This window comes from Sorex fumeus, unplaced genomic scaffold (assembly GCF_029834395.1).
Source record: "Sorex fumeus unplaced genomic scaffold, SorFum_2.1 ptg000024l, whole genome shotgun sequence".
Classification (NCBI taxonomy): Eukaryota; Metazoa; Chordata; class Mammalia; order Eulipotyphla; family Soricidae; genus Sorex; species Sorex fumeus.
Window position 1 is genome coordinate 57,596,928 of NW_026606081.1, and position 14,948 is coordinate 57,611,875.

General features: G+C 55.8%; 2 protein-coding genes across 3 annotated transcripts; both read left to right on the plus strand.

Moving 5' to 3' along the window:
- Nucleotides 1-1,850: 1,850 nt before the first annotated feature.
- On the plus strand, nucleotides 1,851-4,163 carry NMB (neuromedin B). 2 transcript variants are annotated; one of them, XM_056114292.1, is made up of 3 exons: nucleotides 1,851-2,014; nucleotides 2,437-2,609; nucleotides 3,862-4,163. In XM_056114292.1, exons 1-3 carry the CDS (start codon nucleotides 1,861-1,863, stop codon nucleotides 3,904-3,906), a joined length of 372 nt encoding a protein of 123 aa, XP_055970267.1. In that variant the 5' UTR covers nucleotides 1,851-1,860; the 3' UTR covers nucleotides 3,907-4,163. The 2 variants fall into 2 exon arrangements, with proteins under 2 accessions (XP_055970267.1, XP_055970266.1); XM_056114291.1 differs by having other exon boundaries at nucleotides 3,867-4,162.
- Nucleotides 4,164-5,036: 873 nt separating this feature from the next.
- Nucleotides 5,037-14,515, plus strand: WDR73 (WD repeat domain 73). The gene is made up of 8 exons (XM_056114106.1): nucleotides 5,037-5,108; nucleotides 5,443-5,510; nucleotides 5,783-5,871; nucleotides 8,494-8,582; nucleotides 9,106-9,170; nucleotides 11,810-11,974; nucleotides 12,091-12,450; nucleotides 14,107-14,515. Exons 1-8 carry the CDS (start codon nucleotides 5,068-5,070, stop codon nucleotides 14,340-14,342), a joined length of 1,113 nt encoding a protein of 370 aa, XP_055970081.1. The 5' UTR covers nucleotides 5,037-5,067; the 3' UTR covers nucleotides 14,343-14,515.
- Nucleotides 14,516-14,948: the final 433 nt, after the last annotated feature.

Sequence of the window (14,948 nt, forward strand, 5' to 3'; positions counted from 1 at the left end):
TGTGCAATGTAAATGCCCTACCCGCTGTGTTATTACTCCAGCCCCGACTCGCCACCGTTTTTGTAAGTGCCTTTGCTGTAAAATCCCAGGAGGGGTCAGACTAAGCTCTTAAGCTCCACCGTCTCATGTCGCTGCCAGCCTCTCTTGGGAAGGCTTGCGACTTTCCATGGCATCGAGTGGCTTGGGGGAACACATGGTTGGTGGTGAAGATCCTTGGTATAGTAACCCAGAGCCTGGCGTTGGCTGGGAGGCCTCACTGGGAAGCCACCCCATACGGCGCCCAGGGCCTCCCTATCCTGGTATGCTGCCTCAGAGTTGGCCCTGGGGCTGCCGCCGCCTCAGGAACGTGTGACTGGCGCTGGAAACAAAGCTGGCAGCATTGGCTGAAATAAATCACTTTCCAGGGCCAAGAGCACGATGGGCAGGGCACCTGCATTGCACTTAGCTGACCCGGGTTCGCTCCCCAGCGTCCCTTATGGTCCCCTGAGGCATGCCAGGAGTGATTCCTGAGTGCAGAGCTAGGAGCAAGTCCTGAATGTTGCTGGGTATGGCCCCAAAACAAATTTTAAAAGGAAATTAGGGGCTGGAGCGATAGCACAGCGGGTAGGGCGTTTGCCTGGCATGCGGCCGACCCGGGTTCGATTCCCAGCATCCCATATGGTCCCCTGAGCACCGCCAGGAGTGATTCCTGAGTGCATGAGCCAGGTGTAACCCCTGTGTGACCCAAAAAGCAAAAAAAAGAAAAAAAAGCAAATAAGCTTTCCGAATTGAGCCCCAGCTCCAACCCACCCAGTGCAGCAGAGGTGGGACTTGGGTGGGTACCATTGCTTGGCCTCACCCCTGAACTTGCTACTCAGGCATGAGTGGGCGTGCTTTCAGGAAAGCAGCGTTGCCCCTGAGACTTTGAGGGCCCAAGAGAGTGGTGTGAATACCCCACAAGTCTAGTGCCATCTAGGCATGAGGCTCACCTGCCCCTTCCTGTTTGGAACTGAAGTGAGAGAGACCTGCCGGGGGTGGAATAAGGCAGAACCCGGTTCCAGTTCCTCTGTCCCTGCTTGCCAGGGCACTCCGCAGTGGGGCCCGGTCGCCGGGGGAATGACTGCAGCGGGAAGGTGCTAGGAGCTATATCTGTCCCTGGTGGCTCAGCAGACAGCAGAGCAGGAGGTGTGAGTGCGGGCAGGGAGGTGGGGCAGGACCAGGAAGGGAGGGTGCCGCTACCCTGGGCACAGGGCATGGCTTTGCCTGCTTCTCTGTTTGCCCCCTTAGGGCTGGTGCAGAGGAGCGCCCCCAGAACGGGACTGGGGCGTGGGTCCAAGTGGGCCGCAGTGCAGGGACGGGCGCCTCTGTCACTCTCGCGGGTTCAGCCCCGTCCCCAGCTTTTTGCCGCTGCTTGGGCGGTGGCTCCTCGAGGGCGGAGAGGGAAGCCTCTTTACCTGGGGTTGCGGCTATTCCGTTTCAGTGCAGAAGGGAGGTCTTGGGGGGGAGGGCGCCCTTGGGCAGCTGGTGAGGTTGGGGGTTCCGTGTGGCACCACCTGCACCCCGCCTGCGCACTCGCTGTGGTTTCCAGGTTACCTGGAGAAATACCGGGGCAGGGTCCCAAAGGCTGAGGCTGGGGCTGTGAGGCGTCTGGAGCCCCACTTTACCGCACAGGGGGACGCGGAGAGGGAAGGTGACTCACAGACCGTGGAAGCGGGAGGGACCCCGCAAGACAGTGAGGGTGCGGGCCCACGTGCAGGGTGTGGGTCGGCGAGCGCTGGGGGGCGGTTCCGCGGCGCAGGCTCCGCCCCCCGGTCCCCCTTTAAAGGAGGCGCCTCCGGGAGCGGCGGCACTTCGGGCTGATCCTGGATCTGCCGCCCAGCCATGAGCCGCCGGGCGGGGCGTCCTCGCCTGCTCTTCCTGCTGCTCACGCTGCTGGTGGCCAGCGCCGCCCCGCTCAGCTGGGATCCCCCGGAGCCCAGTGGCCGAGCAGCCAGCAAGATCCGTGTGCACCCGCGGGGCAACCTCTGGGCCACCGGTAAGTGCAGCTGCGCCTGCTGCCTGCCCCTAGTCCGCTTCCTTCTCCAGCCGCTTTGTGTCCACAGACCCCGCAGTGGACCCCCGGGCTCACTGGTTGACTGCATGGGGTACTTGAGTTCCTGACGTTAGGTCTCTGAGCCCACAGCTGAGCGGGGCTGGTTCTCCCTGGAAGCAAGACCCATGCCCTTTGCCATCTTCCCCGCTTGCCGCCTCCCAGGTCCTCCTTTCCTGGCTCTCCTGGGACGGTTATCCCAGCCCTGACCACCCCAACCCTCATACCCGCCTGCCTGCAGCCCTCCCCACCGCCCCTGCCTGCCAGGAGAGCCCACCAATCTGGGAGACTCGGCACCACCCACCCGGCTGGGCAGCACCCATTGGAGGGAGATGGAATAGGGTCCTCCGGCGACACCTCCTTTGCAGGTCACTTCATGGGCAAGAAGAGTCTGGAGCCCCCCAACCCATCCCCACTGGAATCAACCCCCCAGATCTCCCCAAGGGACAGGCAGCTGCAACTGAGTCCTGACCTGCTCAGGATCCTCTTTCTCAAGAGAGCCTTGGGCCTGGGCCACGGCAACCCAGCGCCAAGCCCCCAGGTGAGTCGGGTACCCCAAGACCCAAGGATGAGTGTGGGTCCCAGAAAGCCAGGGAGCCACACTCAGAGGCTGGGGATGTGGCTCGGTAACAGGATGCTAGCCTTGCGTATCCTTGCGCATGGGTTTAATTCCAGCAGTGCCAAAAGGAAAACGGGGAGAAACAGAGGCCCTCCCGTAGGCCCCAGCCTGAAGCCCAGCCCAGGGAGCCAAGAGAACGGCCAGGGCAGCGGGCTGTGCTGACCCTGACCTGTGGTCTGCTGCCACCAGCTTTCAGGCTGGACACCTCTGGGGCATCCTGTGTGCACTCAGAAATTGAGCGGGGCTCTCTCCACTCCAGCACCTCCTCTTCCCCCTGCGTCTCAATTCACGGGACAGGGAAGGAGCCCAAGCCCAGCAGTGCCAGGCTTCATCTCCAGAATCTTTTAGCCTGCTGAAGGGCAGCCCCCGAGCCCCTGCTTCAGCACTGCCCCATGCCACACGGCTTTCCTTGCTGTGTGCGGCTGGCCTGGGATCTGAGCATCCAGATTAGCTCGGCAGCTATGCCACCTCACAAACGGCACTCAACCAGGCGGGGAAAATGACCAGCTCTGCCTGTGGGAACCCTTGATTTGATTCCTGGCACAGCATGGTCCCCTGAGCACCCCTGAGGACCACTGGCCATGGCCACCCCTACACCGTGAATGTCATTTAACCTCCACCCATACCATCTCTGCAACGGAGGCATGGGAAAGTAGAGTGATGGGGCTGTTGCCACTTCCACGCCCCACAGCACTTGTTGCTGACTCACTTCCACATCCCTCTGTGCACACTGTGAGAGAAGGGAGGTGCCCCCAAGAGAAGGTCCCCCGCTCCCCTCCTGACTCTAACTGCCTGCTGCACATCTGTCAGGACCCCAGATGACAGGAAGGGGCTATCACCTCTGGGGCTGCTGGTCTCTAAGGCTGAACCTGGCAGACCACTTAGATCCTCTCAGGCCACAGAGGCATGGGATGGGGGCTCGGGATGGGAGGGAGGGGAGATATTGACATTGGCTGGGTACCACACTTCAGCTGGACCTTCACAACTCCTTCAAGATCCGGACCACAACGTGGGGTGGGGCTTCCCTTGCCGCCTTCAGGACGCCTGTGGGGAGCAAGTGCTGGGGTGGAGGGAGGTGGCAGCTTCAGCTGAGAGTCTGACTCCATCATGCCTGCCACTTAGGGCCACCAGGAGACCCCTGTGCACTGGTCAATTTCTCTTTATTCCGCTTCAGTACAGGAGGCTGCTGGGGCCAACGCTGCAGAAGTGTTGCCACTAGGGAGGAAGATATGACGACGCTGTGGCTTAGATTGTGCCCACCCAGGAAAGGTGCTGAATGGGACCCTAAGTAGTAGCCCCTCCTGGATGTAAATCCTGGGCTCAAATTTGTTACATCATTACTGAGATTTCTGTGTGGGTCACGGGGAATACGGCCAACGCAGACACAAATCATGTTCCTATGTATTTCTTGCTCCTCTGTTGAAGTTGTGAATAAAACCCCCTTCCTTTACATAGAATGCCTGGTCCTCTCCTTTCAGCCGTGTTTGAGGGATGGGAGGGAAAGGGGGAGAGGAGGAGGGTGGGTTGTTTAGTGGAGGTAGGCTGGCTGCAGAGGCCCAGAACTTTCTACGACACCAGCCTAGCACTGATCTGGACTCTGATTCATTCAGCAAGCCCCTTCTCCACTCCTGCACTGTACCAGGTTGCGGACCAGACACGCTTATGCCACCTACCTGTGGAGACGCTCCCAGAGGAGCGTCTTACCTGGATTCCTTATCTCCCCAAGCTTCCAGGTCTGTGCAGAAAGGCGAGGCGGTGGAGTTGGCATCCGGATTGCTTACCCTTCCTGGCCTGTGTAGGGTTCCCAAAATGAGTAAATATAAAATACAGAATATCATGGCTGGACAGTGGGCAAGGTGCTTGCCTTGCAGGCAGCCAACCCATTTTGATCCCTGGCACCAGAGAGGGTCCCCGGATCCCTCCAGGAGTGATCTCTGAGTACAGCGGGCGTGGATGTCACGCCCCTCCCCACCACCACCAGATTCAGAATATCCAGTTAAATGAGAATTCTGGATAAACTTTCTATACTATGTCCTAAAAGTGGCAGGACATACATAAAAAATAAACGCCCCTTTCTCTGAAAATCGGATTTCACGGCGTGCTGCATTTGATCTGGCTCTGCGATCTGCCGACTCGTCAGGTGGGCGGGAGTGGGGTCCCCCGGCCCCGCCGGGAGCTGCTATCCTGGGAATCCCTGGTCTGACGTCACACTTCCGGGAGAAGCCGGGGCCGGGCCCGAGAGGGCGCGGCGCGCGGGCAGAGCGCAGGCGCAGGAGCAGGCGCTCGGCCACGCCCCCAGGCCCGCGCACTCGCCTCGCGAGAGTCCGCGCCTGGGCGGGAGGCCGGAGGCGGAAGCCAGCCGCCGGAAGTGGCCGTTGCCATGGAGCCCGCGGAGGACTGGCTGGTGGAATCCTTGCGCTTGTAAGTGCGTGGGCCTGGGGCTTGGGCCGCGGCCGGGCCGGCTCCACCCGTGAACGCCCGCGACCACCCCAGGCCGCTCCGCCTGTGCCGGGAGGGCGGGTGCCCGCGAGTTTCGTTTGACAGCGAGAGGCGAGCGCCGGGGAAGCGAGTTGCCCCGCTCCTGCCCCCCCCCCCCATCACACAGGGAGCACCAGTGGGCGCCCAGCACCCTGCCGGTCCACCCCACTGGCGGAGGAGCAGGAGGGTGGAGTAGAGAAATTCGATTTCCGGGTCCCCAGCCCAGAACCACGCGGCTCTGAAGCGCGTGGCCCCGTGTGACCTCGCGCCCCCGCAGGTACCAGGACTTCCACGCCTTCGACCTCGCTGGAGCCACCCGCGTCCTCGAGTGGAACGGCGACAAAGGTGATGCATTCTCGGGCTGAGACTTAACGGGTGCAGCCCAGAGGGACCCCCCACCCCTGCCTTGTCCCTGCCAAGGGAATCTGATAGTCTCCGGGTCGCCGATGGCAGTCGCATACCGTTACTGCTAAATATTCCAGTAGGGTGCAGTCCTGGCACCAGGAGAAATTTGCGCTTTGCTCTGCAGGGTTCGGCATTCTCAGCCCAGTCATGTTCTGAACCTTTCTAGCACTTTCTTGCAGCTGATGCGTCTGCTTTTTTTTTTTTTTCCCTAGGCGTCTTTGTGGCTGGCTACGAACAGCAGAAAAAAAACGAGATTCTTCACCTGCTGTTACCACTCAGACTTTCTGCCAAAGAAAACCAGGTAACTTGAAATCTTAAGTGCTGAGTCTCTGTGTCTCTTTTCACTCGCGTGTCAAACATGGGATGCTGCTGCGTTCTGACAGACTCCGTCCTGAACGTGAAGAAGAGAGACAAGCCTAGGCCTGGCCTCATAGGGAGAGGCAAACACGCGGTGGGAGAGAAGTGCTTGTAAAAGTGCCCTGTGCGGGGCTGGAGCAATAGCACGGCAAGTAGGGCGCTTGCCTTGCACGCAGCCAACCCGGGTTTGATTCCCAGCATCCCATATGGTCCCCCCGAGGGCCACAGGAGTGATTCCTGAGTGCAGAGCTTGGAGTAACCCCTGAACATTGCTGGGTATGACCCAAAAAGAAAAAAAAAAGTGCCCTGTGACTTATAGAGGCTGCCTCAAGGAACAGATCAAATTTTATGAATACCAGATATCCAGAGGTGTCAGGATGGTGTACCCTCACCCACACTGAGTGTGGAGTGTTTATTTGTTTGGTTTTGGCGCCACAGTGCCTATGCTCAGGGCTTACTCCTGGCTCCGTACTCAGGGATCCGTCCTGGTGCTCAGGGAACAATATGGGGTTGAACACTGGTCAGCCACGTGCAAGGCAAGCACCCACCCTGCTGTACTATCGCTCTGCCGTAAGTGTGGAGTTATAAGCTATAAGAGGAAAGGATGACTAAGGACTGAAATTCAGACCTCAGGGAACACACTCAAGGGATGACTCAGCCCACAAGGTCCTCAGGGGGAATTATTGAAGGTCAGTGTTTCATTAGGGGAGAGAGGAGGCCATGTGGGAAGGAAGGAGCAGGATTGGCAGCTGCTGCCGAATGTTGCTAGGGGTTGAATGACTCAGACTTATTGGATCACGTTGCCTTAAGGGGCCTCACCTACCACCTTCGACTGATCCACAGCGAGGAACTTGTCTAGGAGGCCTGTTCATCCTCTCTCTCTGACTTGTCCTCTTTTCCTTTTTTTTTTTTTTTGTTGTTGTTGTTGTCCTTGTTTTTGAGGCACCTGGCAGTGCTCAGGGCTTACTCCTGGCTTTTTGCTCCTGGGTCACTCCTGGCAGTGCTGGGGACCCTGTGGGGTGCCAGAAATTGAACCCACCTTGATCACTTGCCAGGCAAGTGTCTTCCTAGACTATCTCTGACCCCTGTCTTGTTCTCTTTTCTCCCCTGGCCACTCCTTTTCCTGCTTCTGGTGCTCAAATGGAGTGGCTAAAAGCAAGGTCGCTTTCATAGACTGGCTTCAGATTGTCACTCTGAAGACATCGCTTAAGCTCCCTTGGCCTTGGTTCTGTCACTTTAGCAGAGGGAGAATGAAAGCAAAGGGTGTAAGAGCCCAACTTGCTGGAATAGAGAAAGGACTAAGCCCAGCCCTGGGTGTGTTGTATTTTGTTGGTGACCACCTGGTTTAGGGGGCAAGAGGTAGGAGGGGAGGCGACGGGCTGCATGTCTGATAATGGTCCTGCTTGCTTTGTTTTGGTTTTTATTTTCCCTCCTTTTAAAAAAAATTATTTTAGTAAAGTAGTTCACAATATTTGATTACATTCATTATTTGAATACCAGTCCCACCACCAACATATTTTGGGAGTTTCCAGCCTGAACCCCAATTGCTGCCCCAAAGTGAACTGAAATAATTTATTTTGTATTGTTTGTTATGAGAAACTGCTGAAAATGATCTCAAAAATTTTTCTTAGAGGAAAGTACTTGAAGATTGATATATTTCACCCAGGGGCCATTAAGCCCTTCTATAAGAGATTCCTAACATTACTAACATGATGTTAAAGATTGAGTCTTATGTGCATATATATATGTATGTATGTATGCATATATATATGTATGCATATATGTGTATGCATACATAAAGTAAAAGACAACCAATTAGAGGGAAATATATATATATGCATATATATATATATTTCCCTCTAATTGGTTGTCTTTTACTTTAAACCCCATTAAATGTGTCGTACTATTCTTGGAATATTAGTGGTATGAGATGTTGTGCGGCTGCATTTGCAACTGCACAGTTCTGGACATTTTCTGCTTCTGGGGCTGGGTCCTTGGGGTGGGGAGGGGAACTCACCTGCCCCACTCTGGGGTGCCTCAAATGAAACAACCTGGTGCGGGGTTTGGTGACATAGCTATGGCGAGTCATTTTATGCTCTCTTCCAGGAGCTTTATAATGAGTCTCTGGATCGTGGCCACTGATGAGATTATGTGGCGCCAGCCAGAGGTGGCTTGTGGGCATGACTGCCAAGTTGCCAGAAACAGGTGGAGATGGGGGGAGGTCACCCAATTCTGGTTCCGTTGAACCCAGAGTTTTCAGTCACCAGTCCTGCATACCTGGTTTTCTGTGGATTCACTCATGGGTGAGGGCTCCTGCTTGCTTTGGATTGTGCTGGGAACTCTGCGACTCTGACAGGCCAGCCATGGAACACTGGAACTTGGTGGAAGAGTTTGGAGAAGGATTTGGGCTATAGGAGGAGGAAGCTGTATGAGTTAGCCCATGAAGCCTGTTCAGGGAAGCATGTTACTGTCGATTGGGGTGTGTTGCCAGTGAGGCCGACCTCCTGTGCCATCCCTAATACTCACCCAAAATGCTGCCTCTGACTGGTCACCCTTTGTCTTGTAGGGCCTCTGCCCAGAGCGAGATTTCAGGGTGCTTCACGGAGGTTTCGCAGACAGTCCTGTCTTTGATCTGAAGCGTGTGCCGGACACCAGGTATGGTCAGCTCTGGGGGCCAGCTGTCCCTTTTAGGCCTTGCCTGCCTCTTTTCCACCAGCACCCAGGCACGCGAGTGTGCATGGGTACACACAAGACTCGGCTTGGTTGCTCTGTGGCCTTTCCTGATTCTTCCAGTTATGCTGGGGCTGCTGCAGGGAGTGAAAGTTGCACGGAGAGCATGGGGTGCCTGGGGCTGAGGGGTCCCTTTGCAGGCCAAATATCTGAGGGTCATACTGTGTGCCCACACCCAAATCCTCCACCGTCTAGGGGACCAGAGTTCAGCCTATGGCCTCCTGGACCTCATCTGTTCAGCCTATGGCCTCCTGGACCTCATCTGTTCAGCCCATGGCCTCCTGGACTTCAACCAGGGGCTGCCTGGTTTCTTGGTTTCGATGATTCCTTCCGGGGGGCCTTTCCTGAAATGGGAAGTGTAGGAATCTCCCAGGCTGAACATACTGGAGGGGAGAGGAGATGTAGAGAGTTCCCTTTGTTTGCACTGAGATCTCTCCATCCTGAATAGGTTACTGGTGACCAGTGGCCTTCCCAATGGCTCTCTGCAGGTGTGGCAGGCTGCCGAGGACAGTGGTGAGTGAATTTGTTTGGGGGCCGGGTTTGTAAGAAAGCCTATCAGTGCAGTGCAGCCCTCCAGGTCCTCACCTGAGCTGCTCAGGTTGGCGATGAGCTGGGTAGGAATTGGAACACAGTGTGCCCTTCAGCTCTGGCAAAGGTACTTAGCCAGAGGGAGTATGGGTTTAGGAATTGGGCTTTACACCCCTGTTGGGGACAGAGGTGGGCAGGGACAGAGCTGGTGCCTCTTGGTTGAGCACACCTTGATGAAGCGGCTCTAGCTGCAGCCAGTCACCTCTTAGTTTGGTTTGGTTTGGTAGCCACACCCAGCAGTGTTCAGGGCTCACTTCTGGCAATGCTCAGGTTGCCTGGTGATCCCTGGATTGTGTGCATACACAGCAGGCACTCTCCCTGCTGTGTTGTCTCTCTGGCCCTGCAGATTACTGTGTGTTAGTCCAGGGAGGAAAACAGGGAGCAGGAAGGTGACACGGATCCTCTGAGAGGGAGGCGTCTTGGGGAAGGACCTTGTCAAACAGGCACTTGAAGAGATTTGAAGGTCAGCACAGCATCCAGACTCCAGATTCACCTACTGTGCTGGGGATGCAGCCGGTGTTCACCGGGGCCCCCCCTCCCTACTAGCCACCATACTTATGCCTTAGATGGGCGAGGGGTGGTGCCTCATTTCTGCTTATAGGTCGGTCAGACAGGGGGATCTTCACATTAGTGCCCAGCAGGCCCTGTGAGCAGCAGGTGTCCTGCTCAGAGTCAGGTGAGTGTCTTCAGGAGATTCCAGACGGTTCTTCCCTGAGACATGTGGGCAGAAAGGATGCCTCAGGATCCTGCTCTCTTGCCCTGCTGTGTCGGTGGGGATGAATCTCAAAGTAGCCTGCCCAGGTTCTCTCTTGTGCCATTTGGGAGCTGTTCACTGTTCCCTCTGGGGCGGCTGCCCTGTGCTCAGGCTCAGCACCACCCTCTTCTGGGCGCTCTTTCTGCCAGCCCCTACACAATGGCAAGTTCCAGCCATCCTGACTTGCCACCCTCACCCTGACCTTCTGAATTCAGGGGAATTCCGGGCTGATTTCATTTGGAGACGGCCTTCCATGGCCAGGTTCATAGAGGTTTCACAGTTGCTCTGGAGTTTGGGGCTGGTTTGTCAAGTTTGGTTGGGGGTTCCCTGGTACGGACCTTTCCCTCCAGCTCTGGAGGGAGGCAGAGAAGCTGCCCCTTTGTCCAGTTGTGGTTAGAAGTAGCTGTACCTGGGGAGACCTTGAAGGTTGATTTTTCTGCAGCAACTTTTTTTTTTTGGTTTGTTTTTTAGTTTTGGATCATACCTGGCAATGCTTAGGGGTTACTCCTGACTTTGCACTCAGGAATGACTCATGGCAGTGCTCGGGGGACTATATGGGATGCTGGGAATTGAGCCCAGGTTGGCCGCGTGCAAGGCAAACACCCTACCCGCTGTGCTATCACTCCAGTCCCTCTGCAGCAACTTTGAAATGGACTTTTGGAGACTCCCTTTCACCGCCTTCTTCCTTGCACATGGAGACAAATGACTTCTGAAGACCCTCCTCAGCTCAGAGCGGCAGACTCTGGGGAATCTTTCCTGCTCCCCAGAGTCTAGGGAGAAAGAGGCAGCCTGGCAGACTTTGCAGCCTTGTGGCATCCCCAGAGGCAATGGCACCTGGTTCCAAGGCCCCACAGCTGTGTCTGCTGAGAAACCCTGTAGCTGCTGCGGTGGCAGCAATGAGTTTCAGAGGCTGGACCCAAGGCCCTGCAGCCCAGTACTTCTCCCATGGTGCTTGTCCCTATGTGAACTCGTTCAGGAAAGTCAGCGCCCAGCATCGTGCCCATTACCCAGCCACTCCTTGCGCACAGCAAAGTGTGAAAGAAAAAACACTCTGTCCTTTCAGTGGTTGGCATAACAAATGGCTTGTTCCGAACTCTGGCTACTCTCAAGAGCAGCTGCCAGAGTGGACCACAGAGACCAGCCCTGTCCACTCACCCAACATTTGAGAGGGACCCAAATTTGAGGTCAGACTGAACTCGGGCAAGCATGTTTCCCTGCTAGAATCAACCAAGTGGCCTTTAACTTGTGTAGTTCATGATTGTAGATGAAAGAAGTTGAGAGTCGGCCTCTACCTGCTGAGGTCGTACAAGATGCTGGAGACCACGGATTGCATGTAGGAAGAAATATTCATGAACTCCGTACCTGTTATTTTTTCACATAGAGTGAAAATGACATAGTTTGTGTCATGTCCTTTGCTCCTCCTTTATTTGAGCTTCTTAAAACTATAGGAAGCCAGACCTTCCTTGGGAGTGCAAGCTTGACTGCTGAGATCCATTGCAAGAACATTCATAAGATAGAAAAGATGGGACTGGAGTGATAGCACAGCGGGCAGGGCATTTGCCTTGCACTTGGCCAACCCGGTTTTGATTCCCAGCATCCCGTATGGTCCCCAGAGCACTGCCAGGAGTAATTCCTGAGTGCAGAACCAGGAGTAACCCCTGAGCATCATTGGGTGTGACCCAAAAAGCAAAAAAAAAGAAAGAAAAAGATGGTGTGAGTCCTCCCTGTCTTCTCCTGCAGTCAGTTTCCTCAGGCAGCGTGGCCTCATCCTGCTTTTTCAGCCTTCACTAACATCCCTCCGCTTGTTCAGATGTCATCAGAGTTGGCAGCACTGTGCCCGGGCATGAGGAAGAGAAGGGCCTCTGGGCTAGGATGGCCGTCTTCTCGGTGCCATCACCTAGAATCCTCCATGGGGCACGGCTCAGTGGCCTTCGGGTTGTGGACTTGGAGTCCTGGAAGACCACATATACCTCAGGTAGGGCTGGGGTTGCAGTCAGGGGAGTCGGGAGCCGGGGTTCACGCACCTTCTCAGAGGACGGGACTTGTGGCGGTCCTCTGACTCCAGCTCTTTCCCTCCCTCTGTGTCTTCAGGTGTCAGTGACGGTGCACCACTCAGCAGCCTGCAGGCCTTGGATGCTGACACCTTTGCCTTCTGCTGCACCTCGGGCCGGCTGGGGCTGGTGGACACCCGCCAGAAGTGGGCACCATCGGAGAACCTCAGGCCCAATCTAGGGGACTGGAGCTGGTGTGCAGAAGTTAGAGATAAGGGCCAGGACCCAGGAGCCAGCCTGGCCAGCCTGGGCTCTGGTGGGCAGCTCTGTCTTCTGGATGCCCGAGACCTTAGCCACCCGGTGAGCTCCGTCCAGTGCTCGGTGCCCACGCCCAGCCCTGATCCAGAGCTCCTGCGAGTGACCTGGGCCCCAGGCCTAGACAACTGTTTGGCCATTTCAGGTACTGCTGGGAAGAATTGTTGTTTTGTCTCCTGATCTCGGGGTCTGAGGACCCTCTGGAGTCCCTGAAGACCATGTCCAGCTACCTCAGGTGGACATGGAGCCACTGAGCAGGTGGTCCCTGTTCTCCGGTGCAGGCCTGTCCCTGCCCCAACCATTGAGCTGCCCCACACACATGCTGTTCAGTCCTGAGGCTAGTTGAGGGACCTGCAGGCAGCCCCAGGCTGAACCAGAAGAGGATGGGGAATCCTGGGTGCTTCTCTCTTTTTTTTTTTTCTGGGTGCTTCTCAGCCTCCGGCTTTCCAAACCATATATGACTGCTCCCCAGCATACTCTGGTCTGACCTGGCCTGTCAGTGTTTGGTTGGATGAGGACATGTAAAAACCCAGGGAAGAGAAGAGTTTGACAGACTGGTCAGAAAACAAGGACTCCCCGATCAGACCTGGATTAGAGAGAGCTGGAGAGGCCCTGAGAGGAGGCCCTGGACTGCATAGTCCCAGGCTTTGATCCCCCGGACTGCATAGTCCCTAGTACCTCTGGGAGCAGCCCTTGAGCCCAAAGTTGGGAGTAGCCCCTAGGTGTTGCTAGGTGTGACCCCTCCTTCCTCCCCCCCCAATAAAACCTAGTAAGAGCAGCAGAGAAGGAGCAGAGAGGTAGCTCCACAGCCTGGAGTTTGCATGCATAAGGCCTTGGTTTGGGGTTGGAGTGATAGTATAGGGGGTAAGGTGCTTGCTTTGCACACAGCTGACCTGGGTTCATCTCCCTCCCCTGCTGCTAGGAGTGAGCCCTGAGCACAGAGTCAGGAGTAAACCCTGAGCTCTGTTGGGTGTGCCTCTGCAACCCCCCAAAAAGTTGTGGTTTGATTCTTGGCACCATATGGTCTCCTGTCTCCTGAACACCATCAGGCGTGCCCCCAACCCAAGCACTGAGCCCAGAGCAGCCCCAGAGCCCCTGAAGACTGCTAGGTGTGCACTCCCCCGCACCATCCCCACCCCTCCAAAAAAAGAAAAAAAAAGGCAGATGAGCAGAGCCAAACTCAGTAGAGGATGGTCCTTTGGTGACAGGGAGAAAACAGGACGGTGGGTGTGGGCACGTCGAGGTTGTGGGGTCCAGCAGGGAACCTCTCTAAGGTGTATTTCCCCATCATGCCAGAGACAGGCCCACGCACTGGCAGGGCCTCAGAACTGGAGGGATTGAAATGTGGACCAAGTGGGAGAGGTTTGAAAATGCCTGGAAGCCTCCGTTTCCTGGGGATAGTGATTGCAGCTGCTTGACACCGCGTGAGGATAAGAAGCTGTTCAGTCTGGCCCCGACAGTTGTGCACCTGTTGGTTCCCTGCAATAGGCCCCTGCCTCTTTTTTTTTCCTTTTTATTTATTTTTTTTGGGGGGGTCACACCTGGCGACGCAAGGGGTTACTCCTGGCTCTGCACTCAGGAGTTACTCCTGACGGTGCTCAGGGGACCATATGGGATGCTGGAAATTGAACCCGGGCCGGCCACGTGCAAGGCAGACGCCCTACCCGCTGTGCTCTCTCTCCAGCCCCAGGCCCCTGCCCCTTTGAGTGCTGGAGGCCTCTCCTGTGGGGCTGCAGTGATGTCACTGAGTGTGTGCCGAGAACTCCCACATTCCATGTCAACCCTCTTCTTCTGTCCTTAGGTTTTGATGGGACAGTCCAGATCTATGATGTCACGTCTTGGCATGAAACGGGGAGCCCAGTGGAACCTCTCTTCACTCACAGGGGCCACCTCTTTCCAGAAGATCATACTGTGGACACTGCTCCTCTTGTGACCACCCACACCTGGCACCCCCACAAACCAAGAACTTTGTTATCAGCAGCAAGTGATGCCTCTCTGCATGTGTGGGATTGGGTGGACCCCCGGAGCTGCCCCTGACACCCACATAATTCTGCCCAGGCCTCTGGGAAGAAGAGGCTCCACAGTGTGGCAAAGTCATTGACTTAGGATCCACTGAGTGACCTGGCTTCCAGCTGAGGGACCAGGTAACCCACCTTCCATCGCTGTGAAGGGAGGGTATGACAACAACCTGTCAGAGTTACGGAAAAAACAAGAAACGGGAGCTTTAGGACAGCATTGGGCCAGTGAAATAGTACAGGAACAAAGCACTTGAATATAAATTCCATTACATTCATTATGTGAGTTATATTTTGGCTTTTTGGGTCACACCCAGCAACGCTTGGGGCTTACTCCTGACTGCACCCAGGAGTTATTCTTGGCAGTGCTTGGGGGGGATTCAGATGGAATACTGGGAATGGAACCCAGGTCAGCTGCGTGCAAGACAAATGCCCTAACTGCTATACTATTGTTCTAGCCCCAACAGAAACATTATTTTAAAAATTTTTTTCTTACAGGGGCTGTTGGAGTCATGAGGGAGTTCCTAAGACGCTGCCTTGCAAGCAAGGCCGTCATGGCTGCAGACAGCTTGGAACTCTGATTGAACTGGGCTGGGGTCAGCATGTCACAACGCAGCTGCTCCTTGAC